The sequence below is a fragment of the Anomaloglossus baeobatrachus genome, chromosome 9, assembly GCF_048569485.1.
Source record: "Anomaloglossus baeobatrachus isolate aAnoBae1 chromosome 9, aAnoBae1.hap1, whole genome shotgun sequence".
Classification (NCBI taxonomy): Eukaryota; Metazoa; Chordata; class Amphibia; order Anura; family Aromobatidae; genus Anomaloglossus; species Anomaloglossus baeobatrachus.
In genome coordinates this window covers 78,700,224-78,727,698 of record NC_134361.1, presented here as the reverse complement: position 1 = coordinate 78,727,698, position 27,475 = coordinate 78,700,224, and the positions used below count along the sequence as shown (strand labels likewise).

The 27,475-nt window shown below is 44.4% G+C and overlaps 1 protein-coding gene across 1 annotated transcript in view; it reads left to right on the top strand.

The window, feature by feature from the left end:
* Positions 1-27,475, top strand: part of TBC1D8B (TBC1 domain family member 8B) — a 133,062-nt gene that overhangs the window by 20,944 nt on the left and 84,643 nt on the right. Inside the window, exons 2-8 of the mRNA XM_075323816.1 lie at positions 468-578; positions 3,093-3,211; positions 7,318-7,543; positions 15,763-16,003; positions 21,833-22,040; positions 25,434-25,598; positions 26,183-26,323. Of these exons, the coding sequence (XP_075179931.1) occupies positions 468-578; positions 3,093-3,211; positions 7,318-7,543; positions 15,763-16,003; positions 21,833-22,040; positions 25,434-25,598; positions 26,183-26,323 (1,211 nt within the window). The remainder of the gene's footprint in view (positions 1-467; positions 579-3,092; positions 3,212-7,317; positions 7,544-15,762; positions 16,004-21,832; positions 22,041-25,433; positions 25,599-26,182; positions 26,324-27,475) is intronic.

The following is a 27,475-nucleotide window of genomic DNA, read 5'->3' as shown; positions in this document are numbered from 1 at the left end:
ACCCCTCGAGACAGTACACCCACCCCTCAGGACAGTACACCCACCCCTCAGGACAGTACACCCACCCCTCAGGACAGTACACCCACCCCTCAGGACAGTACACCCACCCCTCAGGACAGTACACTCACCCCTCAGGACAGTACACTCACCCCTCAGGACAGTACACCCACCCCTCAGGACAGTACACCCACCCCTCAGGACAGTACACCCACCCCTCAGGACAGTACACCCACCCCTCAGGACAGTACACCCACCCCTCAGGACAGTACACTCACCCCTCAGGACAGTACACCCACCCCTCAGGACAGTACACCTGTGAAGCCACTTGAAAGAAAAAATAAAAGATGTTCTGTATATCAAATACAAAGCTTTGGAAATATCCGTTCTCTATAAATATGCCTAAGAAGGGATTATTTTGGGTTTGCTGACATCTTTTAAGATGTATGTAATGTTCCTTCACCCCTCAGGTCTTCTTGTGGGAACTCTTGATTCGGTTTTAGATTCGACTGCTAAAGTGGCTCCATTCAGGATTCTCCACCAAACCCCGGACTCTCAGGTGTACTGGTCCATCGCTTGCGGTGAGTAGACATTGCTGATGTACAAAAACACAATGGAAGACACAATTATGACAGGTAAACCTGTCATAAAACTATTGCTCGGGTATGCGGCTCACTTTCTAGCCCTCCCATGTCAGCTGTATTCAGCTACCTGAGATTAGATTAAACTCCCCAGCTAATCTAGATTAAATCAGTGAGCTTCCTAGCGGCCTGGCCTACAGGATACAATGCCTGGACACTGATGAGTTAATGTGTAAAGGTGCATCTCACAGGGTATGTTCACTTGTTGCATTTTTGTGTAGTGTTTTATTTTTTTCCTGTAGGAAAAAAGCTGCATAAAATACGTGTGTTTTTGCCACTTTTTTTTTCTTTAATGCATACTTAATTGCATTTTTTTCTCATTCGTTATAATGTTTGAAAAAGGATGCAAAAACACTGAATGAATTGACATGTTGTGGATTTAAGCGGAATCTGTCAGCAGGTTTTTGCTATCTCTTCTGACAGCACTATAATGTAGGCAAAGAGATCCTGAATCCAATGGTGTATCACTTAGATTCCTGGCTGAACCCGCTCTGAACAATTCAATAATTGAAGTCAGGAACACAGCAGAGCTGCCCCCGCCGCACCAGGCTCTCAACAGAGATTGTGCCTTGACTGTGAGGTGTCAATCACAGCAGGGGGTGTGCCGGACTGGCCTGCTTATGAGTTCCTAGTCCTGTAATGATAATCACAGGGTAATAAACCCTTTAGTAACAATAAGAAAAAAAAAGATGGTCCTGCACCACCACACTGCGCCTCGCACCGATGCCAAGAGGGAGGAGATTAGTTCAGGTTGCTCCACATAGATCACTGTCCGTGGGTGCTCGTTAGTAAAAGACGTCAAATTCTTATATAGCCATCAAAAGAGTAGGGAAACAACTGCACATACCATCAGGTTCCAGAAGAAATGCTCTTTATTTATTTTAGGGGTGCAGGTAAAAAGCGGGAGGAGAGCTGGGTGCGGGTCCCCTCAGGACGACGGCCGTTTCGTGCTGAACAGCACTTCTACGGGTCCACGCTGGCTTAGAGAAAACCCGCCCCTTATAAAGGAGGAACACCCGGTCTCCATCACTGCCATTAAAAACAATCTGATTGCAACTAATACAACATTATGTGTAGAAAAACACCATAAAAATACACAAATGTGAACAAAAAAGCAACAAAAAAAACAGAATGCACAGGTACAATGCACGTACAACAACTACAATGTATTTCTACAAAAACTAGAATGTATTTCTACAGAAATATTAACCCTCAATATTTACAGAAATACTGACAAATGATTCCTGTCATTGAAGATTACCTTATGCCTGGTACTTAATAATTAATTTGGCTTCGGTTTGCAAACTGACAATGATTTGTCAGTCTTTCTATAAATATTGAGGGTTAATATTTCTGTAGAAATACATTCTAGTTTTTGTAGAAATACATTGTAGTTGTTGTACGTGCATTGTACCTGTGCATTCCGTTATTTTTGCTTTTTTGTTCACATTTGTGTATTTTTATGGTGTTTTTCTACACATAATGCTGTATTAGTTGTAATCAGATTGTTTTTAATGGCAGTGAAGGAGACCGGGTGTTCCCCCTTTATAAGGCGCGGGTTTTCTCTAAGACAGCGTGGACCCGTAGAAGTGCGGTTCAGCACAAAACAGCCGTTGTCCTGTCCTGAGGGGACCCGCACCCAGCTCTCCTCTCGCTTTTTACCTGCACCCCTGGAATAAATAAAGAACATTTTTTTTTTTGCAACCTGATGGTATGTGCCGTTGTTTCCCTACTCTTTTGATGGCTATATATGTAATAAACCCTTTAGTTTACGTAAACAATTGCGCGCACACACTGATAAGAGAAGCACAGTTGCTTTTTGTTTTTAGTTCTTACAGCATGCTGTCCTCTTCTTACATAGCAAAAACCTGCTCCCTTTAAAAACAAAAGGAAAAAAAAAAAAGGAGAGCGCAGATCTCTATTAGAGATTAAATCTCTACTTGAGCCATTTCTTCCCTGACTTCATCTATTGGGGACCTTCCATACTTTATAGCTGGTCCCGCCAAAACTTTGATGTTTTTTGATGCCTGACAAGTAAAGGTATATCTCGGAGGTTCTGGTGGGAGGTTATTTAGTGACACTTTGCTTTGTGATCTTCATTCGCAGCTTGTCCCCATGTCCTCCATCCTCCCGCAGTATCCAGCCGTCTTCTTTGTGTGTATTGGAGACATGTCAGCCGCTGTTCTGCGTGTGGGTGGCCTCCATTGGGACTACATCTCGTATAGCCGCAGGGATGCTGGTGTTAATCTTCTCTGTATTACTTCTCATTATCGCGTGCTGTTCGCATCTCTTCACAGCGTATCTGTTTACAGCACATAATCTATGGAGCTTTTTATTTTTTTTTGCATCGTGCTGAGAAATCTAACACAAAGCATTGCTGCGAATGCGGAAAATTTGCCTGACCGGAGTGATCGTTTTCTTCTTTAGTTACAATACGCGTGTTTGTTTTCTTAGGAGCCAGCAGGGACGAGATATTAAAGCACTGGCAATGGCTGGAGAAGAACGTCATGAAGACTTTGCCTGTGTTTGACTCAAGTGATGACATTACTAGCTTTGTTCAAGGCAAAATTAGGGTAGGTACTATTTTATTTACCAGAAAAAAGTATTTTCAGCTTACCAGGATATATGGTCCCCGGAAAAATTTGCGGTGCACGGATCCTCCAGCATAGCCCAGTCTGGAACCAACAGTAAGTCAATGAGGGGAGGAAGGGGGCAGGGAAAAATGGAATCCAGCACCAAAAAGTTTGGTGCTAGATTCCATTTTTCCCTGGCCCCTTCCTCCCCTCATTGACTTACTATTTTATTTATAGGTGTTTTTATAGGCGTTTAATTTGCATGAGGAATAGCAAAAAGACCATCTAAGGCGTCCTGTCTGTAAGTGGAGAGCAGAATCTTTTAGTATGCAGAACATTGGCTGGGTATTCTTACAGGGGTTGTCCTCTACTTTGACATTGATGTCCTATCATTAGGATAGGTCACCAATATCTGATCGGCCAGGGTCCAACACCCAACACCCAGCACCCCCTGCCGATCAGCTGTTCCCTGATGGTGGCAACAGCAGGCAGCTGGAAATACTCGGGTTCCGGCGCTGCTCCATCTTCTGATAGTGGCCGCGGCTGGGTACTGCACATCCGCCTCCTATTGATTAAAATGGGAGGCGGATGTGCAGTACCCGGGCCACATCCACTGTTATAAGATGGAGCAGTGCCGGAATTGAGCATTTCCGGCTATCTGCTATTGCTGCCGGGACAGAGAACAGCTGATCGGCGGGGTGCATGGTGTCGGACCTCAACAAATTAGACATTGATGACCTATCCTAAGGATAGGCCATCAATGTCAAAGTAGTGGATAACCTCTTTAAGATTGAAAGTTATCCCCTATGAATAAGAATGGCAAAAGTGACTGTCCTACCACTGAGAACACCAGTGATCCTGAGAATGGGGTCCAATCTGGATGGAGTGGAGGTCAAGTATGTGCACCTCTGCTCTATTCATTGTCTATGGGACTGCAGAAGATGGTCAAGTACCACGCTCTGCTTTTTGTATACACAATGAATGGAGCGGTGGTACGTTGTCAACTTCTAAACTTGTCCCTTTTTAGAAAATCCTGGTCCGCAGGCACAGATTGTTTCTAAAAATGAAGAGCACTTTTCTTACCATCCCCTGGACTATTGCTGAGTTTCCGCCGCTGTTCCTGGTCTCTAATATTGACCTGCATCCCCAACAGTGACATTCCGGCAGCCAATCGGTGCGTTCACTGATTGTCCGCTCTGGTGGTGACATGGCGTCAGGACAGCTTATATCAGACACTAGGAGCAATGGCCCAGAGGACTGATTAAAGTGCGTTTTTCTTTTTTTGTTTTCTCCCATTTTATTTTTTATAACACACTGCACCACAAGACTTTAATTTTTTTTTTTTTAAAAGGGGACTATCCCTTTAACATTGTATTTCAGGACTAACATATTAATGGCCTAGCCTGTGAATAGGCTGTCATTGTGTGAGTGGCTGATAGGACCCTGCTAATCATCAGAACATAGGGGCACAAGCACAGCGGATCACTGGTGACTGCGTCATGTCTGATACTGCGGGTCATGGGTTCTGATGAGGGAGGGTTCTGGAGGTTTGGACCCTTTGCTAGTTTAGCCTGAAGGTAGCCTTACACATTAGATGAATGTTTGCTCATCGGTCGATTTCAGCAGAGCTGGCTGACCATCTGTGTATTGGGGGTCTCAACTCAATTGCTGGTTTTGGAAGAAATAAAGATTAGTTATGCTGTTTGTTGCCAATCCCAATAAATATCCAAAAAACTGACCCGCACATCCAACTAATGTGAACAGGTGATAGCCGAAAAAACATAGTAACAATAAAATGCATATATAGCTGCACACTGAAAAGCCAAAAATGTACAAGGGAAAATATGGTAGTGCATTACTGCCAAAGAGAGATATTTAGTGTATGTATTGGCCAATGCATGTAAGCCCGGAAACCAACAGCAAGGTATAGCTTAAGATCTACCGTGCCGTTGGTTTCTGGGCTTACATGCATGGCCAATACATACACTAAATATCTCTCTTTTGCAGTAATGCACTACCATATTTTCCCTTGTACATTTTTGGCTTTTCAGTGTGCAGCTGTATGCATTTTATTGTTGCCAATCCCAAACCTATTGTTATATTGGGGATATCTCTAACCTGTATGGGGGGTCAGTAGAGATGGTGATCACCTGAATGAATGAAACCCGAGCCCACATTCTCTAAAATTATGCTGGAAAAAGCAAGTGGTAATATTAGTTTAAATAGACTTCCATTACATTGTTATTTTTCACTATTTTAGTTCATTAGGAGATATTAAAGGGAATCTGTCACCAGGTTTTTGCTCCCCCATCTGAGAGCAGCATAATGTAGAGACAGAGACCCTGATTCCAGCGATGTGTCACTTACTGGGCTGTTTGCTGTCATTCTGATAAAATCAACATTTTCTCTGCTGCAGATCTAGCAGTTATACAGCGCTCATGAATATGCTGGACTACCTGCAGCTCACCAAGTAGTCCTCTAATGATAATCTACTGCTGATTAATCAGTGATTTTATCAAAACTACACTAAGCAGCCCAGTAAGTGACATTGCTGGAATCAGGATCTCTGCCCCTATATTATGCAGTTCTCAGATTAGGGGGCAAAACCTGGTGACCGATTCCGTTTACCTTTTTGCCTTCCATTCAAAAAATAATGGATGCTAATGTATCTCAGGTCAACATTAACACAAGATGTTAATGGGCTCGGTGTAAACATGTGAAAGTAATGTCAAGGACACCTTACACCTTGTCACCAGATTTTTCCCTATTTAACTAAAAGAATCCCCTTCTGCAGCTCCTGGGCTGCGTTCTATGAAGGTGCACCTTGGCCCTGACTCCCCCTTCCAGTCCCCAAAAATAACTTTATAAAACCTGACCGTTAGGTATGCTAATTACCTGTGTTGGCCTGATGGGCGGGCTCATTTTCTGCTCCTGTCCCCCCTCCTGCTGCTGATCGCCGTCCTCCTTTCTTGATTGACGGGATGTCGCCTCCGTCATCCTCCTCATCGCATTTTCAAATTTCGCGCCTGTGCAGTTATGTCGGCTCACGAAGGCGCAGTTCGCTCTGCCATATCGTGGGCAGAGCAGAAAACATAGCTGCCCTCGCTGGTGAGCTAAATGCGCAGGCGCGAGATTATGGTCGGCGCTGTGCATGACCTCACCAGCGCCATGCTCGTACCCGCCCATAATCTCACGCATGCGCATTTAGCTCACCGGCGCAAGTGAGTGCAGCTGTTTTCTGCTCTGTCTGCGATATGGCAGAGCGAACTGCGCCTGCGCGAGCCGACAGAACCGCACAGGCGCGAGATATTTTTCATATCTGCAATGAGGAGGATGACTGAGGCGTCATCCCGTCAATCAAGAAAGGAGGACGGCGATCAGTGGCAAAAGGGGGGTAAAGGAGCAGAAAATGAGGCCGCCCATCTGGCCAACACAGGTAATTAGCATACCTAACAGCCACGTTGTATAAAGTTATTTTTGGGGTCTGGAAGGGGAGTCAGGGCCAAGGTGCACCTTCATAGAATGCAGCCCAGGAGCTGCAGAAGAGGATTATATTAGCTTAATAGGGAAAAATCTGGTGACAGGTTCCCTTTAAGCCCAATGTCAGAAAATTTTTGCTGTTTAAAGGGGTTTTCCCGAAGATAAAATCATTCATGTTACTGGCACTTGAGGCTCTGTCTTCTTGTTTTCCTGGATTGATGGGTGTATACAGTATATGCCATAGTCACATTTCCCACATTGCGTGTCGACACTATTTCGAGACTTGATCAGGACCAATTCACAGTTTTGTTTATTGAATAGGCTGCCCAAAATATATGCCATAATAACTTCTGATGGTGCCGTATATTGGAGGATGTCAGATACCAGCACTTTAATTATTTGTTTCACAAGATCTGCCGCATCAGCGAAACAGCGGGAATAGGGTTTAGCCATGAAGTTGGAGCAATAATACAAGCTGTAGCTTCACTGCACCACATCTGCCCATATATACTCATTAGCACATGGAGGCTGGTGGGCTGCTGTTTTACGTCATGCCCCTACACTTTCTATATTGAAATTCTGGTCGTCCTAAATTCTCTGCATTAAACTGATCACTTCTCTTAAAGGGTCTCATTGCTGAAGAAGGGAAAAGCTCATTTGTGAAAGAAGAGGATCCTGAAAAGTTTCGTGAAGCTCTCTTGAAGTTTGAGAAATGCTTTGGACTCCCCGACCAGGAGAAGCTGGTGACCTACTACTCGTGCAGCTACTGGAGGGGCAGAGTTCCCTGCCAGGGCTGGCTGTATCTCAGCACCAACTTTTTAAGCTTCTATTCATTCCTTCTGGGCTCAGAGTGTAAGTTTCTAAGATGCAAATAGCCGACTGACTGCTATCCTCATGTTATGGTACTCAAAGATCTGTACTCATGGTTGTCAATCTTAGATGCCCTCACGGGTCCCCGTGTCACCTGATAGCTCAGGAAACAACTTATTGTTAGTGCATTATTGAATGTCCTAAGATTGTATAGGAAGAGGGACTTGATACAGTGTTCTTCTGTTGAAAAGAGATCACTCAGAATGGGGATCGGCTGCTATCACGTGATGCATGTATGAACAGCTGCAATAGGATTGACCATTAAAAGAGGCCCAGCATAAGAGAGATGCCTTGATGCTGGCGCTGGGCCGACATAAAACTGGTGTTTTATATGCGCTCAATGTCAATTTTTACATTTACTTCCTTAGCAGTAATGCATGTCCAAATTCCTATATTCAATACCTTGGCGCCTGAGTGCAGCTGTATATTTGATAGAGTATATTTTATGTTCAGTTTTGCACCTGTTCACACTTGTCTGCTAGGAAGTGCCCTCAGTTTTCTTATTTTAGATTAGAGGGTAATGCGTTCTGACTGAGAACTCCTTCCCATCAGCTCAAGGCGACTTTTTTAGGTAGGGATCCAGCATAACAGATAAGCCTTGACCCTGGCTGCTGGGATTACATAAAACTGGCCTTATTATTCTTTCAGTGTCTCAATTGTTTATTTCCTTAGCAGTAATGCATGTCCGAATTCCTATATTCAGTGTTTGCATACCTTGGCGTGTCAGAGTGCAACTATATACCGTATTTTTCGCTTTATAAGACGCACTTTTGTTCCCCCAAATTTTGGGGGAAAGTAGGGGGTGCGTCTCATAATCCGAATATACGGGGGGGGTGTGTATATATAATATATATATATATATACACAGAGTCCAGTGGAGGTGCAGGCAGCTCTGGAGCGGTGCTGGGGACTGCTTGGGGCTGGGAGCGGCAGCGTTTGATCTCCTGCTCTCCCGCTCATATATGCACAGCCGCTGTCCATCAGAAGCGTGGTGATGTGGCCCTGTCTGCCTGCCACAGAGGGTGATGTGGCCCTGTCTGCCTGCCACAGAGGGTGATGTGGCCCTGTCTGCCTGCCACAGAGGGTGATGTGGCCCTGTCTGCCTGCCACAGAGGGTGATGTGGCCCTGTCTGCCTGCCACAGAGGGTGATGTGGCCCTGTCTGCCTGCCACAGAGGGTGATGTGGCCCTGTCTGCCTGCCACAGAGGGTGATGTGGCCCTGTCTGCCTGCCACAGAGGGTGATGTGGCCCTGTCTGCCTGCCACAGTGGCCCTGTCTGCCTGCCACAGTGGCCCTGTCTGCCTGCCACAGTGGCCCTGTCTGCCTGCCACAGTGGGCCTGTCTGCCTGCCACAGTGGGCCTGTCTGCCTGCCACAGTGGGCCTGTCTGCCTGCCACAGTGGGCCTGTCTGCCTGCCACAGTGGGCCTGTCTGCCTGCCACAGTGGGCCTGTCTGCCTGCCACAGTGGGCCTGTCTGCCTGCCACAGTGGGCCTGTCTGCCTGCCACAGTGGGCCTGTCTGCCTGCCACAGTGGGCCTGTCTGCCTGCCACAGTGGGCCTGTCTGCCTGCCACAGTGGCCCTGTCTGCCTGCCACAGTGGCCCTGTCTGCCTGCCACAGTGGCCCTGTCTGCCTGCCACAGTGGCCCTGTCTGCCTGCCACAGTGGGCCTGTCTGCCTGCCACAGTGGGCCTGTCTGCCTGCCACAGTGGGCCTGTCTGCCTGCCACAGTGGGCCTGTCTGCCTGCCACAGTGGGCCTGTCTGCCTGCCACAGTGGGCCTGTCTGCCTGCCACAGTGGGCCTGTCTGCCTGCCACAGTGGGCCTGTCTGCCTGCCACAGTGGGCCTGTCTGCCTGCCACAGTGGGCCTGTCTGCCTGCCACAGTGGGCCTGTCTGCCTGCCACAGTGGCCCTGTCTGCCTGCCACAGTGGCCCTGTCTGCCAGCCACAGTGGCCCTGTCTGCCAGCCATAGAGGATGTGTGCCAGCCATAGGGGAAATGTGGCATTACTGGGGGACGTGTTCAATATAAGGTGGCCATATCCAGATTAAGGGGGCTAATTTTAGGATGAGGGGGCTATGAGGGACATATACCCTATATTATTTGTTATACGGACACTGGCATTATAAGACGGACCCCATTTATTAAAAAATTCTCTATTCCTTCACCAAATTTGGGGGTGCGTCTTATAATCAGGTGCGTCTTATAAAGCGAAAAATACGGTATTTATTAGAGTATGTTTCGTGTTCAGTTTGCACCTGTTCACATTTGTCATGAAGTGTCATCAGTTTTCTCATTTTACACTAAAAGGAATGTGTCATGGGAAAATGAATTATTATTTATATTGGGTATTTATGTTGAATGCATTTTTTCTTTCTATCTGCGTTATAACTGAGAAGGCATTCAATTAGAATTTGAAAATGCATTTCTTTTTTTAGCATAATAAAAAAATATTGAAGAGCTACAAATCTCAAGATTGCTTGTAGTGCCCACCTGTCTCTCCTCCATCCTATAGTTGTTTTAGTGTATTTAAAAATAAAAAAATGCTTTTTTTTTTTTAAATTTCATTTTCATATCACTATGTTAGAAAAAAAAAACCCCAACATTTGCAATTTTTACATTGGCCATTAGGTTCCACATTAGACTCCTACCTCTTGTTGAGCATATTCATCTTAGGAGCAATACACCAACTCACCCTACTGAATTGTATTCAAGTATTTGGGATCGATTTAGAAGGGAGGGGGAGGAGGTGAGCTGTGTGTTTTTGTTTTTTTTTTTTTTTTTTTTCTAAAAACAGATTTTAAAGACACGGTCATTTTCTGATGACACATTCCTTTTTAAAGGTAAATCCTAATATAGCAGGACCTTATCAGGTGATCACAGCAATTCACCATTCTGTGTGATCTCCTATTTTTTCTGAGAAATTCTCCAGAAAACCCATTGTTCCTCTTTTCAATATTGGAACTGTATATAAAGTCCAATGACACGGGGATGGGGATGGCAGCAACTGTGGTCAATCGGCCAATTGGTGGGTCGGGAGACAGCATAGACCCACCGATCTGGTAAGAAGGGCTCCTAACATCATTATCAAAGTCCTAGGAAGACGCTTTAATCAGAACATTAAGGAGCTCCACATTTTCGCTCTATCATCTTGATTTCTTTTAGTCTTGGTCAGAGGGTTTCTAAGTGTAAAAACATTGACTAAATAAAAAAGAATCACTACAAGCATTTCCTATTAAATGAAATGTCAGCTCCCTGAGATCCCCCCAGGACAGGAGGATTAGGATGCTGATAGCAGATCGCTTTCATCCACTGCTGGATATCCTCACTATCTGATTCATTTATTATTCCCAGTAAGCTGATATGATTTTCTGTTTGATCTGTAAAGAATATTATACATTTATCTATTCTACATGAATGTACCTAGTTGGAAAAGAGGAAGATTAATGCTAAATGTCATTAAAGCATTTTGAATAATATGTAATACCAGTGAATGTCTGACCATAGGTAATGAGGTTGGCTCCACGTACAGCTTAGATAGATGTTGGTAGAACAATGCTTCAGCCGATCGCTCACCGACACCTATCTCACCCCATTCTGCCAAGTGCTTCTGTGCTCTCTATGAGAGCGCTGCTGTCAGTCTGATGGAGGCTTATATCTAGAGAGCAAAAGGATCAGCTGTCCAAACCGTGAACATGTTTTATGTTAGATGATGGTGTACATGGCTAATGTTAGATAATGGGGTCTATGTATGATGTTAGATGATGGTGTGTGTGTGTGATTTTAGATAATGGGGTCTATGTATGATGTTAGATGATGGGGTGTATGTGTGTTGTTACATGATCGGGTACATGTGTGATGTTAGTGCCCATGTGTGATGTTAGATGATAGGCCTAGGTGTGATAGATGTTGGGGTCTATGTGTGATGCGAGATGATGGGGTCTATGTGTGATGCGAGATGATGGGGTCTATGTGTGATGCGAAATGATGGGTGTTCATGTGTGATGTTAGATGATGTGTCTGTGTATGATGTTAGATGGTGTCCGTGTGTAATGTTAGACGATGGTGTACTTGTGTGATATTAGTTGATGGGGTCTATGTGGGATGTTGGGCCTATGTGTGATAGATGATGGTGTACATGTGGGATGTTAGATGATGGGTTCGATGTGCCATGTTAGATGATGTTGTACGTGTGGAATGTTAGATGGTAGGGTTTGTATAATGTTAGATGATGGGTATGTGTATGATGTTAGATGGGGTCTGTTTGTGATGTTAGACGATGACGTATGTGTGTGATGTTAAATGTCCGGGCCTATGTGTGATGTTACATGATGGGGTCTATGTGTGATGCTAGATGATGGTGTACGTATATGATGTTAGATGATGGTGTACGTGTGTGATGTTAGATGTTAGGGCCTATATGTGATATTAGATGGTGTACATGTGTGATAAATGATGGTGTAACATAGGAGTGAAAGATGATTGTGTGTGTGTGTGTGATGTTAAGTGATGGTGTACATGTGTGATGTTAGGTGATGGGATGTATGTATGATGTTAAACAATGGGGGTCTATGAGATGTTAGGTGATGGTGTACATGTGCGATGTTAGATGATGGTGTCCGTGTGTGATATTAGATGATGCGGTCTATGTGTGATGTTAGATGATGGGGTCTATGTGTGATGTTAGATGATAGGGTCTATGTGTGATGTTAGATGATACGGTCTATGTGTGATGTTAGAGGATGGTGTATGTGTGTGATGTTAGATGGTATATGTGTGTGATGTTACATGATGGTGTATGTGTGTGATGTTACATGATGGTGTATGTGTGTGATGTAAAATGATGGTGTACTACGTGTGTGATATTAGATGATGCAGTATATGTGTGATGTAAGATGATGGGGTCTATGTGTGATGTTAGATGATGGGGTCTATGTGTGATGTTAGATGATACGGTCTATGTGTGATGTTAGAGGATGGTGTATGTGTGTGATGTTAGATGATGAGGTCTATGTGTGATGTTAGATGATGCAGTCTATGTGTGATGTTAGATGATGCAGTCTATGTGTGATGTTAGATGATGGGGTCTATGTGTGATGTTAGATGATGGGGTCTGTGTGTGATGTTAGATGATGGGGTCTATGTGTGATGTTAGATGATGCAGTCTATGTGTGATCTTAGATGATGAGGTCTATGTGTGATGTTAGATGATGAGGTCTATGTGTGATGTCAGATGATGCGGTCTATGTGTGATGTTAGATGATGCGGTCTATGTGTGATGTTAGATGATGGGGTCTATGTGTGATGTTAGATGATGGGGTCTATGTGTGATGTTAGATGATGAGGTCTATGTGTGATGTTAGATGATGGTGTATGTGTGTGATGTTAGATGATGGTGTATGTGTGTGATGTTAGATGATGGGGTCTATGTGTGATGTTAGATGGTGTATGTGTGTGATGTTAGATGATGGTGTATAAGTGTGATGTTAGATGATGAGGTCTATGTGTGATGTTAGATGGTGTATGTGTGTGATGTTAGATGTTGGTGTATGTGTGTGATGTTAGATGATGCAGTCTATGTGTGATGTTAGATGATGCGGTCTGTGTGATGTTAGATGATGCGGTCTATGTGTGATGTTAGATGATGCGGTCTATGTGTGATGTTAGATGATGTCTATGTGTGATGTTAGATGATGAGGTATATGTGTGATGTTAGATGGTGTATGTGTGTGATGTTAGATGATGCAGTCTATGTGTGATGTGAGATGATGCGGTCTATGTGTGATGTTAGATGATGGTGTATGTGTGTGATATTAGATGATGCAGTCTGTGTGATGTTAGATGATGCGGTCTATGTGTGATGTTAGATGATGAGGTCTATGTGTGATTTCAGATGATGGGGTCTATGTGTGATGTTAGATGATGGGGTCTATGTGTGATGTTAGATGATGGTGTATGCGTGTGATGTTAGATGATGGGGTCTATGTGTGATGTTAGATGATGGTGTATGTGTGTGATGTTAGATGATGCAGTCTATGTGTGATGTTACATGATGGGGTCTATGTGTGATGTTAGATGATGGGGTCTATGTGTGATGTTAGATGATGGTGTATGTGTGTGATGTACGATGATGCAGTCTATGTGTGATGTTAGATGATGCAGTCTGTGTGATGTTAGATGGGGTCTATGTGTGATGTTAGATAATGGTGTACTACGTGTGATATTAGATGATGCAGTCTATGTGTGATGTAAGATGATGCAGTCTATGTGTGATGTTAGATGATGCAGTCTATGTGTGATGTTAGATGATGAGGTCTATGTGTGATGTTAGATGATGGTGTACGTGTGCGATGTAAGATGATGGTGTACGTGTGTGATGTTAGATGATGGTGTATGTGTGTGATGTTAGATGATGCAGTCTATGTGTGATGTTAGATGATGAGGTCTATGTGTGATGTTAGATGATGAGGTCTATGTGTGATGTTAGATGAGGTCTATGTGTGATGTAAGATGATGCAGTCTATGTGTGATGTTAGATGATGGTGTACGTGTGCGATGTAAGATGATGGTGTACGTGTGTGATGTTAGATGATGGTGTATGTGTGTGATGTTAGATGATGAGGTCTATGTGTGATGTTAGAGGATGGTGTATGTGTGTGATGTTAGATGATGAGGTCTATGTGTGATGTTAGATGATGCAGTCTATGTGTGATGTTAGATGATGCAGTCTATGTGTGATGTTAGATGATGAGGTCTATGTGTGATGTTAGATGATGGGGTCTATGTGTGATGTTAGATGATGGTGTATGTGTGTGATGTTAGATGATGGGGTCTATGTGTGATGTTAGATGATGGGGTCTATGTGTGATGTTAGATGATGGTGTATGTGTGTGATGTTATATGATGGGGTCTATGTGTGATGTCAGATGATGCGGTCTATGTGTGATGTTAGATGATGCGGTCTATGTGTGATGTTAGATGATGGTGTATGTGTGTGATGTTAGATGATGGTGTATGTGTGTGATGTTAGATGATGGGGTCTATGTGTGATGTTAGATGATGGTGTATGTGTGTGATGTTAGATGATGGGGTCTATGTGTGATGTTAGATGATGCAGTCTATGTGTGATGTTAGATGATGCAGTCTATGTGTGATGTTAGATGATGCAGTCTATGTGTGATGTTAGATGATGAGGTCTATGTGTGATGTCAGATGATGGGGTCTATGTGTGATGTTAGATGATGCGGTCTATGTGTGATGTTAGATGATGGGGTCTATGTGTGATGTTAGATGATGAGGTCTATGTGTGATGTTAGATGATGGTGTATGTGTGTGATGTTAGATGATGCGGTCTATGTGTGATGTTAGATGATGGGGTCTATGTGTGATGTTAGATGATGCAGTCTATGTGTGATGTTAGATGATGGGGTCTATGTGTGATGTTAGATGATGGGGTCTATGTGTGATGTTAGATGATGGGGTCTATGTGTGATGTTAGATGATGGGGTCTATGTGTGATGTTAGATGATGAGGTCTATGTGTGATGTTAGATGTTGGTGTATGTGTGTGATGTTAGATGATGCAGTCTATGTGTGATGTTAGATGATGCGGTCTGTGTGATGTTAGATGATGCGGTCTGTGTGATGTTAGATGATGCGGTCTATGTGTGATGTTAGATGATGCGGTCTATGTGTGATGTTAGATGATGGGGTCTATGTGTGATGTTAGATGATGGGGTCTGTGTGTGATGTTAGATGATGGTGTACGTGTGTGATGTTAGATGATGGTGTACGTGTGTGATGTTAGATGATGGGGTCTGTGTGTGATGTTAGATGATGGTGTACGTGTGTGATGTTAGATGATGGTGTACGTGTGTGATGTTAGATGATGGTGTCTGTGTGTGATGTTAGATGATGGTGTACGTGTGTGATGTTAGATGATGGTGTACGTGTGTGATGTTAGATGATGGGGTCTGTGTGTGATGTTAGATGATGGTGTACGTGTGTGATGTTAGATGATGGTGTACATGTGTGATGTTAGATGATGGTGTACGTGTGTGATGTTAGATGATGGTGTACATGTGTGATGTTAGATGATGGTGTACGTGTGTGATGTTAGATGATGTCCGTGTGTGATGTTAGAAATCGGGTTTGATGTATGATGCTAATGTTTAATAGTCTGAATTTTCCCTTTCTTACCCCAGTTAAACTCATCATCTCGTGGGATGAGATCTCGAGGCTGGAGAAGACGTCCACCGTGCTCCTCACAGAGAGCGTCCATGTCTTGTCTCGCGGGGAAGACCATTACTTTTCTATGCTGCTGCACATAAATGAGACCTTCCTGCTGATGGAGCAGCTCGCAGGTTATGCTATTAAAAGACTTTTTGATAAAGAGACCTTTGAGAACGACCCGATATTAAATGATCCTCTGCAAATCACAAAGAGGTAAGCATCTGACACCCGTTACCTGGTCCAGCCTTTCCATCGGAACTTGTCCTTTTTCCTTCTTCCACCTTCTACATAGGTCACTCCATCTCTCCATAGTGTGTGCTGCTGACAAGTTATACCTTCTACTGAATCCTGCTTTTCTCACGTAACACCAGCAATGGATGTCACAGGAATTGATGACCTTAAGAAAGCCACTGGTGTAATATTCATCTTGCCAAGACTAAATCCCCCTCAACCGCACACTGTTCATAGCGTTACCTGCAATAGCATGTAGCATCAGACTGCTACCGTGGCCTCAACAGCACATACTGGGAACTTTGCTTTTGCATGACATTTTAAGTATGAATTTTCCAAATGCAATGAACATTTTGATTTTTTTTTTTTTTAACTGTTTATTCCTAAAGTAATTTCTTTGCACCACCACTGGTTTATACTGTAGGTGAATAGCTTTCGAACTTTGTCCCTATATACATTGTAGTGGCATAGTGTTTGTAGAGTCGTTATGTCTGCTCTGGCACAGCGGGCTCAGGTGCTGGGTCTACTCTATATAAGTTTTATTCCAGCTGTATTATACAGTCAGCAGCGATCATAGTCCATCCTATTTAATGTGACTCGGTCTGCAGATTTTTGCTATGTAATCTTAGAGTAGCATAATGTATGGACAGGGATTTGTCACTAACTCATCAGCTTGCAGTAGTTTCAGTACAATCAGAGTTTTATCAGCAGGAGATTATCACTGCAAAACTAGGTGTTTCCTGCCAGGAAATCTGTTCCACTCTGTTTTACCCTTCCTCCACCACTGATTGCAGGCAGCTTGCTGACTATGTACAGTCTACACAGAAAACTACCAATCAGGGGTATGGGCAGGGGTGGGGCGGGCACTGAAAGCTCAGCATTCAGAGAACTGCTACATCATCTACCGTGTTTCCCCAAAAATAAACCCTAGCAGGAATTTTTGGCCTTTTCAAAGTAAGGCTTAAATATAAGCCCTTCCCCGAAAATAAGATCCTATTGCGGTTGAATAATGAAGTGTCCATGTAGTTAAAGAAGTTAAAGATACTGCCAGACACTTTATTATAGAAAGCAGACACCCCCAAAAGAGAGAAGACAGACCCAGTGGAACACAAACACATCCGGTGATACCTTACTGCTCTGGTTACCTGGGATGCTGTGGAACACCTTGAGGACCTGCGGTGGAACACCTTGAGGACCTGCGGTGGAACACCTTGAGGACCTGCGGTGGAACACCTTGAGGACCTGCGGTGGAACACATTGATGCATTCCACCGCAGGTCCTCACGTTCACAGCATTCCAGGTGTGTGCGTGCGTGCGTTGGCTGGACGGAAACAGGGGAGGACCTCTATGGAGCAGACAGTGACCTGCAGGGAGTGCACGCTTTGGACCTAGGAGCGACGCAGATTTCTGGGGTTTGGCAAGTATGATTCTCCTGGGGGAGGGGGGTCTGCCTTTTTTGGGGGGTAAACTTACCCCTAACCTGTTTTCCCCCAAAATAAGCCTTACCCCATAAATTAAGCCCTAGCGCGTTTTTGGGGGCAAAAAATAATACAAGCCCGGGTGTTATTTTTGGGGAAACGCGGTATGACATAGAAAACGGGGATCTTATCAAAACTGCTCCAACAGTCCAATAAGTGATATACATGTATTGATGAAATCAGGCTCAATACCCCTATATCATTTACGGTAGCTCTCAAATTACATAGGAATAACCTGTTTTCAGATTCCCTTTAACCACTAAAATGTTGTTGTCAATTTCTTTGAAAAATAAGACATTATATGAGCGGATTTGTTATTGCCATGTCTATAAAAGCCTGATATATAATTTACAATTTAATTAACTTGTACAATAGATACTGTAAAGGAAAAATACCTGCCCCCAAAAATGCAGTATGATCAAAGGAAGGAATAATACATATAGGTTGGAAAGTGAACAGACCGCACAGTGGGGGGATTTTGGGGTATAAAAGCTCCTGACAGGTTCCTCTTAAATACAAATTTATGTCGTAGATTTGGAGATTTTTTTTTGTATTGGGAAAACAGACGCTATGGAGTTATAATGAATGTGATCCAATATCTGTATCCGCCATAGTCAACAACCTGCTGCCGACACCAGGTGTATACAGAACTCTTTTCTTGCTTATTTAATATCAGCACCGGGTTTCCTTTCTGTTTTAGCAGCTGCAAGGGATTTAGTTATTTGTTTAACATGAACGCCAGTAATGCCATGTAGATATTTCCTTCTGCTGCAGATCCTGACACCTTCTGCCATGTCTTTGTTTTATAGCGTGTGAAACAGCTGGCTCATAGTGCAAGACTTTTCTCCCAATGCCTCTTAAAGGGGTTTTCCAGTTTCAGAAATCCCTTGTCTTGAAGCTGCAATTTAGTAACAAAAAAAAAAATTACCGTATTTTTCGCATTATAAGACGCACTTTTGTGGGAAAAGTAGGGTGTGCGTCTTTATAATCCAAATATACGGATTATATACATCAGAGCCCAGGGGAGGTGGGGGCAGCTCTGGTGTGGTGCTGGCGGCTGAGGCAGGCTGGTGGAGGCTGCAGGAGGAAGCGGGAGATCTCCTGCTCCCGCTCATATAATATGCACTGCCGCTGTCCATCACCGTGGTGCTGAAACCGTACCCTGGTGATGGGCTGGGGGAGTGGCACATATTATATGTGCCTGCGCCCCCCTTTGATGGCACATGCTCCCCCGTGTTAGATATGGCCCCCATGCTGCTACCCATCCTAAAATAAAAAAGCTTTACTTACCGCCTCCAGCGCTGATCTCCCGATGTCTCCCTGCTGCCGTTGTGATCAGGTACCCAGAGATGATGTCACTCTGCTGTGCCGATCACATGACCGGCACCGAGAAACAGAAAGTGCAGGAGCTCAGCAGCACGGAGGGAGATACGAGGGAGGACAGCGCTGGAAAAGGTAAGTAAAGAGTTTTTATTTTACTATGGGCAGCAGCATGGGGACCATATCAAACACAGGGGGACGTGTGCCATGCATAGGAGGCCATGGGCAGAAGAGGGGGACGTGTACCATCTATAGGAGACCTGTGCAATCTATAGGAGACCTGTGCCAGCTGTAGGGGACGTGTGCCATCAATAGGGGAAGTGTGCCATCAATAGGGGAAGTGTGCCATCAATAGGGGAAGTGTGCCATCAATAGGGGAAGTGTGTCATCAATAGGGGAAGTGTGCCATCAATAAGGGACATGTGCCAGCACAGGGGGACGTGTGCCATCAATGGGAGACGTGTGCCAGCAATAGGGGACGTGTGCCAGCAATAGGGGACGTGTGCCAGCAATAGGGGACGTGTGCCATGAATGGGGGACGTGAGCCATCAATGGGGGACGTGTGCCATCAATGGGGGACGTGTGCCATCAATGGGGGACGTGTGCCATCAATGGTGGACGTGTGCCGGCAATAGGGGACGTGTGCCGGCAATAGGGGACGTGTGCCGGCAATAGGGGACGTGTGCCAGCAATAGGGGACGTGTGCCAGCAATAGGGGACGTGTGCCAGCAATAGGGGACGTGTGCCAGCAATAGGGGACGTGTGCCAGCAATAGGGGACGTGTGCCAGCAATAGGGGACGTGTGCCAGCAATAGGGGACGTGTGCCATTAATGGGGGACGTGTGCCATTAATGAGGGACGTGTGCCATCAATGGGGGACATGTGGCATCACTGGGGGATGTGTGCCAGCACAAGTGGGCTATATTCAATATAAGGGGGCCATATCCAGATTAAGGGGGCTAATTTTAGGATGGGGGGCTATGAGGGACATATACCCTATATGATTTGTTAGACGGATACTGGGATTATAAGACTGACCCAATTTAACATTAAAAAAAAAACATTTTTTTTCTCTTTTCACCAAATTTGGGGTGCGTCTTATAAAGCGAAAAATATGGTAACTGTGCTTCACTCGCTCTCCATGGGTCCACCGCTGAGTCTCTAATGCTGCTCTCGTTGTTTGTTAATGTCTATAGTCTTGAAGCTACATCGGCAGCGCTGCAGTCAGTCATTGAGGTTAGCGGCTTTGCTCTAGAGAACACTACAAGCCACTCAGAACCGCTGGGCTCAGTGATTGGCTGCAGCAGTATCGACGAGTCTTGCTGCAGAGAGAGGACTCGCTTGTCACTTTTTTTTCTAGGATGACGGCGGATCCTTGGGGGTGTTGATTGCAGGACCCCTATGATCAGTACAGACAGGCAGGTTTTCATAAACCTTTCTACGTGGCAATACTTCAGCTGATTAATGATCACGTTGCATTCTTCAGTGTAAGGAGAGAATACGACGGGATATTACACACTCGAAAAGCATTTTCCAACTTTTATCCAAATAGATAACTAAAATGGAGCCTTTTATTTATTTTACCACTAATTATAATAAAATTGGACATCATTTAGATCCCTGAAGTCATAAGTAAAAGGATTTATAAAAGCTTTAGCTTTAGAATTTTTTTTCCATATTTATTTGCAAATTGTACATCATTATCCAAAACACAAAGATCCGCTGCAGTCACCGGCTGTTTCTTTGATGTGATGGAACAATCGTGTCGCTGTAGCATAGTGATAGCACATTTCTTAAAGTTGGGATTTTGTATGTTTTCCCCAGATGATAGCAGCTGATCACAAAGTCCCTGTGAACTTCAAGGCAGTAAGGGCATATGCACAGTGAGCTTTTTAAGGAATCTTTTTGAGTTGATCTGCTCCCCAAGATGCCTGAAAAATAACTCCAAAAACACTTGAAGGCTTCTTCCTATTCAATTATATTGTAAAAACCACTTTGCTGTTGATATGTTGAGTTTTTTGAGGATTTTCCTTGCGCTTAAAGTTTAAAAAACAAAAAAACCCAAAACACTTGATGGTCAAAAAGAAGGTGCATGTCATATATTTGATACAGCTCCGGATGGAAACACTAGAGAGTGCATGTCACATCTTTGATACAGCTCCAGATAGAAAAAGCTCCAAACTAAGCACTGTGTAATCAAAGGTCTGCTTATGGCAGAAGTTCCAATAGTTCATATCAATGCATTACATCAACTCATCCATTGAATGACCACACTGTGACCAAACCTTCCCAAACCGACCAATCAGAATACAGTTTTAATTTTCTAACATGCTAAAAAAAAAATCTGGAATCTGATTTGATGTTACAATCATTTCTTGTGTCTGCTGGTCACGTAAATCACTTGTAAAGCTGTTGTAGATTTAAAGACGTATTCCAGTACCAATGTGACCCCCTTTCTTTTATCCAAACTATTCCTAACTAACATTTTCCTAGTATACTTCTGCTATCTACCCTGCTTCTGTAAGCTTATCTCTAAGAGGCTCGTAAATACTTTTATTGTTGTTGTAGCCTTGATCCTTCCGGTTTGCAGACCGGAATCGGTTAAGCTGAGCAGGGTACGTCACTGGTGGGGGCCAGGCTGCCTCTCGGTTAGTGACAACAACTTGGACATACATGTCCAGATCACACTTGACTCTCCTCTCAGCCCCCACTAGTGATGTGCCCTGCTCAGTTGGCTGATTCCTGTCCGCAGACAGAAGAATCAAAGCTACAACAACAATAAAGTTCTTTACAGGCCTATTAGAGATAAGCTTACTAGAGCAGAGTAGATAGAAGTATATTAGAAAGTGTTAGGTAGGAATAGTTAGGATAAAAGAAAGGGGGTGTCATTAGTAGTGGAAAACCTCTTTGTTGTATTTTTACCCTTGCTGTACATTGTGTAACAACAGGTCTTTCTAATTTTCTTTCAGTTTGTAACAAGTGTGCAGATTACTTACTTACCTTGCTCTTTTAGGGGTCTGGAGAGTCGTGCTCACAGTGAAAATTTCACTACATACTTTAGACTGCCCAAAGAAGAAATCTTGAAGGAGGTGCATGAGTGTTTCCTGTGGATACCTTTCAGCCATATGAATGCACTGGGCAAGATGTGCGTTTCCGAGAACTACATTTGTTTTGCAAGCCATGATGGTAGTTTGTACAGCACAATCATCCCATTAAGAGAGGTAAATCCACTTATCCCATGGTGAGACCTTACTTTATAACATCCTATGGCTTTATAAGACATGAATGAAGGGTAGTCTTCATACTGTCACAACCCCTTTAAAATGCATTTTTTAGGTCTGAAAGCAATAGTCAAATCAGTTTAATGGGCTAGACTAAAGGCCGTTTTACACGCAACGACATCGCTAACGAGATGTCGTTGGGGTCACGGAATTCGTGACGCACATCTGGCCTCGTTAGCGACGTTGTTGCGTGTGAAACGCACGAACAACCGTTAACGATCAAAATTACTTACCTGATCGCTGACGCGTCGTTCCGTTCCCGATTATCGTTGCTGTTGCAGGACGCAGGTTGTTCGTCGTTCCTGCGGCAGCACACATCGCTACGTGTGACACCACAGGAACGACGAACAACAGTTTAACTGCGGCCGCCCGCAATGAGGAAGGAAGGAGGTGGGCGGGATGTTCGTCCCGCTCATCTCCGTCCCTCCGCTTCTATTGGGCGGCCGCTTAGTGACGTCGCTGTGATGCCGAACTAACCGCCCCCTTAGAAAGGAGGCGGTTCGCCGGCCACAGCGACGTCGCAAGGCAGGTAAGTATGTGTGACGGATGTTAGCGATGTTGTGTGCCACGGGCAGCGATTTGCCCGTGACACACAACCGACGGGGGCGGGTATGCTCACGATATCGCTTGCGATATCGCAGCATGTAAAGTGCCCTTTAGGCTTTTTCAAACGTTTTCTCGTTGGGCCAAAGTAGACCAAAATTGTGCCAAAGCCTCACCTGGCAGACCAAGATGATGTCTGAGCCTCACCACTAATGAAAGTCTACACAAGAATTAATATTATTCTGGTCTTCACAACTATGGGGCAATGCATTGGGGAGGCCAGGCGCACAGTGTGAGAAGCGCTGGTCTAAATCACAGTTTGGCAACTAGTAGATTGAGACTAATTGGTAGATCTCTGATGGGTCCGGTAAAGTCCAGAGATGCTAGTGTGACCGTGAGGATGCTTAGTACATAAGCCATCAATGATGCAGTTGTTAAAGGGTTCTCCAAGCCAGTTATAGAATTAGTAATGGTGTCTAATATGGGCAATGCTAAGGCCGATTCTACACGTCTGTGAAACACCGACCTTTCTCACATTAGAAGACCCAACACCACAGCTCAGTTCACAAGACCAGGCAATCTACTTCATTGTTGCATATGAAGCACTTAGCACGTGTTGGGTCCTTCGATGTGAGAATGGTCCGTGTTTCACAGATATGGGAAACCAATGTTTCAGTGTTTGATCTATGTACTCTTAAGTTTTTGCTCTGTTTGAACACTGCGATTGAGAGGAGAAAAAGAGGCTAGTCAGCACGTGACCACAAGTCACATATGAGCGGCCATGTCACAACCTCGTGAACACGAAGACCTTATTGGAAAAAAAATTCCCCAGATGGGAAACCTTCACTAATTTTATAACTATCTAGGTTTCCCTTAAAGCGAATCTGTCACCAGGTTTTTGCCTCTTAATCTGAGAGCAGGATAATGTAGAGACAGAGAACCTGATTCCAGTGATGTCACTTACTCGGCTGCTTGTTTTAGTTTTGATAAAATCACTGTATCAGCAGGAGATTAGAACTAGAGGACTAGTCAATCTACGGCCATGTAGTCCTCCATATTCATGAGCTCTGTGTAACCCCGCCCTCACCACTGATTTACAGCTTTCTGTCTACACTGTTCATGGGCAGTAAGCTGCCAATCAGTGTTGTGGACGGAGTAATACAGAGCTCAGCATTCAGAGCACTACTAGATCTATAGCAGATAAGTGATTTTATCGCAATGACTGCAAGCAGCCCAGTGAGTGACACATCGCTGGCACCAGGGTGTCTGCCCCTACATCATTCTGCTCTCAAATGGGGTTAACATAATCTGGTGACCTATTTCCTTTTAACCCCTTAACCCCGGGCGATTTTTCTGTTGTGTTTTTGGGTTTTTTTGCTCCCCTTCTTCCAAGAGCCGTAACTTTATTTTTTTCATCAATCTTGCCATATGAGGGCTTGTTTTTTCTTGCGGGACGAGTTATACTTTTAAATGAAACCATAAGTTTTACCATATAGTGTACTGGAAAACTGCAAAAAAAAAAATCGAAGTACAGAAAAACTCCAAAAAATTATTTCTTGGTTATTTTATTAACTGTGTTCAATGTATGGTAAAATTGATGTGTTGGTGTGATGCTGCAGGTCAGTGCGAGTTCATAGATACCAAACATGTATTCTTTTACTTTTATCTAAGGGGTTAAAAAAAAAATCTAAAGTTTGTCCAACAAAAAGTGGCCTACTTTTTGTGCCATATTCCACAAACCCAAGCATTCTCATTTTTCGGGATATGGGGCCCAGTGATGGCTTATTTTTTTGCATCTCGAGCGAACATTTTTAATGATATCATTTTTGCGCAGATGCTACGTTTTGATCGCCTGTTATTGCATTTTGCGCAAAATTTACGACACTAATATTCCGTAATATTGTCGTTTGGAATTTTTTTGCTGCTATGCCGTTTACTGATCAGATCAATTGAATTTATATTTTGATAGATCGGGATTTTCTGAGTGTGGCAATACCAAATGTGTGTATTTTTTTAACCCTTTAATTTTCAGTGGGGCAAATGGGTAATTTGAATTTGAACTTTTTTTTTTTTTTTTTTTTTTATACCAGTCCCCCTAGGAGACTATAAGGATCAGCTGTCTGATCACTCGTTCATTTCTCCCAATCAGAGTTGCACAGGTCAGAGCAGCAGAAATGCTCGTCTTCTGTTACAGTCAGCACTTTGTCGGCTGTAACAGGAAGTGGAGTCATGATAGTGACAGGAGTCATCCTATGACCCTGTGCTACCATGGCAACCATCAGCTCCCCGTGATCACTACACGGGGCCTTCGATGGCAGTGGGTAAGTGCGCATTACCCTCTCCGGGCATTTAAATTGCGCTGTCATATTTTGACAGTGCGATTTAAGGAGTTAATAGGCGCGAGTGGATCACAGTTCCACCTGCGCCTGCAAGGCACACATGTCAACTGTTCAAATCAGCAGACATGTGCATAGATCACTGCCGGCTGTATGCAGCAGCTAGAGGTGATCACCCCTTCATGATTTAGGACGTACCGGTACATACTTGGTCATGAAGGGGTTAAAATACTTTTTTGTAAAAAAATATAAAAAAAAACCTCTCAAGGCCTTTTAAATACCCTATATGCCATCATTTATTGATTATTTTATAGTTAAAGAAAATCCATTAAAAAATGGAAAAATATCTGTGCAGTGTGTTTTATAGTAACTAAATAAAAATAAAAAACTGTGTGTACTTGTGTTAATATCTGGTGTCTGTCTCCAGTGAATGTTTTATAACTTTTATCTGCAGATTGTGGGAGTGGAGAAGTCGGATGCGTCCACAAGAGCCGTCACAATCAGTACCAAGGGGAAAAATATTTTCCGTTTCACTGATGTTCGAGACTTTGACTCCCTGGTGGCCCGGCTGAGGTCCAAATATGCCGTGACTAGTCCCCAGCACATCGCCTACACTGTGGTGAGTTGTTGCCGATATCCTGCAGTAAGAATCCCTATAATATAAGATAATATAAGAGTAAGTTGGTTGCTTGGTGTGAATTCCCTTTTCGTGACGTTATGTATCTACAAGATATAGATCATGTCATGGGCGGACATACCATTGATGCAACCTGTGCAGCTGCACAGGGGCCGACGAGGTGAGGGGCCACTACCACCTCCAAAGCAGGTAGAATTGGGCATAATGAGGAGCTATTGGACTTTGAAGGGCCCATATTCTGTTCTTCCACAGGGGCCCTTTTCTGTGCATGTCCGCCAGAGGATCTGTGTTACATGGCTGCAAGCCATCACTGTTCTGATGGCAATGAAGTTTTTTTATAAATTATTTCTGTGCCTTTTGCTGACAGTCGCTTCCTGCTTAGATGACCGCCCTCGATTTAGTTGATTAATAATATTAAGGGACTGATTTGGTTTTACACTGGAGTGTCATGCTAATGACACCTCAGCATGGGCCGTTAGTTGAGGGCTATAACATTTCTAAATACTGAATGTCACCAATCATTTTATACCATGTGTCCACTGATAATTATTTTGCCTTTATTACAGACTGGCTACAATGACCACGCAGCCGAATTCCAGGACGGGCACCCCATGCTGGACTCCAGAGGCTCTAGTAAAACTGTGAGCACAGAGGCACTGATGACCGTCTTCCATCCCCAAGATGCTGAAAATCTGGATCCCATAATGGTAAGAATGAGGACCACAGGCTGATTAAGCGTCGTCCATTTATAGCGTGACTACACGCACATTTTTCTCTGTCTCTTCCTCTCTGTGTCTCTTAGGGTTGTGGGGATGGGGTGTTGGGGGCACAATTTGGGGAATGGTGGTCCATTTGGAGGTCTTATGTTCCTCTCATGTTATGACAAGTGGTGACATATTTCTCTCTTTCTCTTTCTCTCTAGCTTTCTCTCTCTTTCTCTTTCTTTTTCTCTTTCTCTTTTTTTCTCTTTTTTTCTTTCTCTCTTTCTTTCTTTCTCTTTTTCTTTGTCGCTCTATTGGGAGACCCAGACAATTGGGTGTATAGCTACTGCCTCCGGAGGCCACACAAAGTATTACACTTAAAAGTGTAAGGCCCCTCCCCTTCTGCCTATACACCCCCCGTGGGATCACGGGCTCCTCAGTTTTCATGCTTTGTGCGAAGGAGGTCAGACATCCACGCATAGCTCCACTGTTTAGTCAGCAGCAGCTGCTGACTATGTCGGATGGAAGAAAAGAGGGCCCATACTAGGGCCCCCAGCATGCTCCCTTCTCACCCCACTTTTGTCGGCGGTGTTTGTTAAGGTTGAGGTACCCATTGCGGGTACGGAGGCTGGAGCCCACATGCTGCTTTCCTTCCCCATCCCCTTAGGGCTCTGGGTGAAGTGGGATCTTATCGGTCTCCAGGCACTGAGGCCGTGCTCCATCCACAGCCCCTGGGAATCTGCTGGACATGGAGCTGAGTATCCTCAGGGACATGGCCCTGCTACGTTGAGGTACTCTGTGTCCCCATGAAGGGGACCGCGCACAGACACACGGCAGCACTGCTGGGTGTGTTAGTGCGCCAGGGATGGCGGCGCTGCCCGCACTGGTGCCATCGCACACTACAGCGTGCTGGGTGTGTTAGAGTATTGAGGGACTGCCGCGCTAACCGCCGCTGCCATTTTTATCTCAGGCGCGGCTGGGACTTGTGGTGCGCCGGGGACTTCCGCGCCGACCGGGGCTTATATGCCGGGCCGCGCTTAATCACTCTAGTCCCCGGCTTTTGCGGCCTACTCTCACTTCGTTACCGCCCACTGGCCTGCCAGTCAGGGTAAGGGCGTGACGCTGCACAGCACGGCAGCGCTGAGAGATGGAGCATGC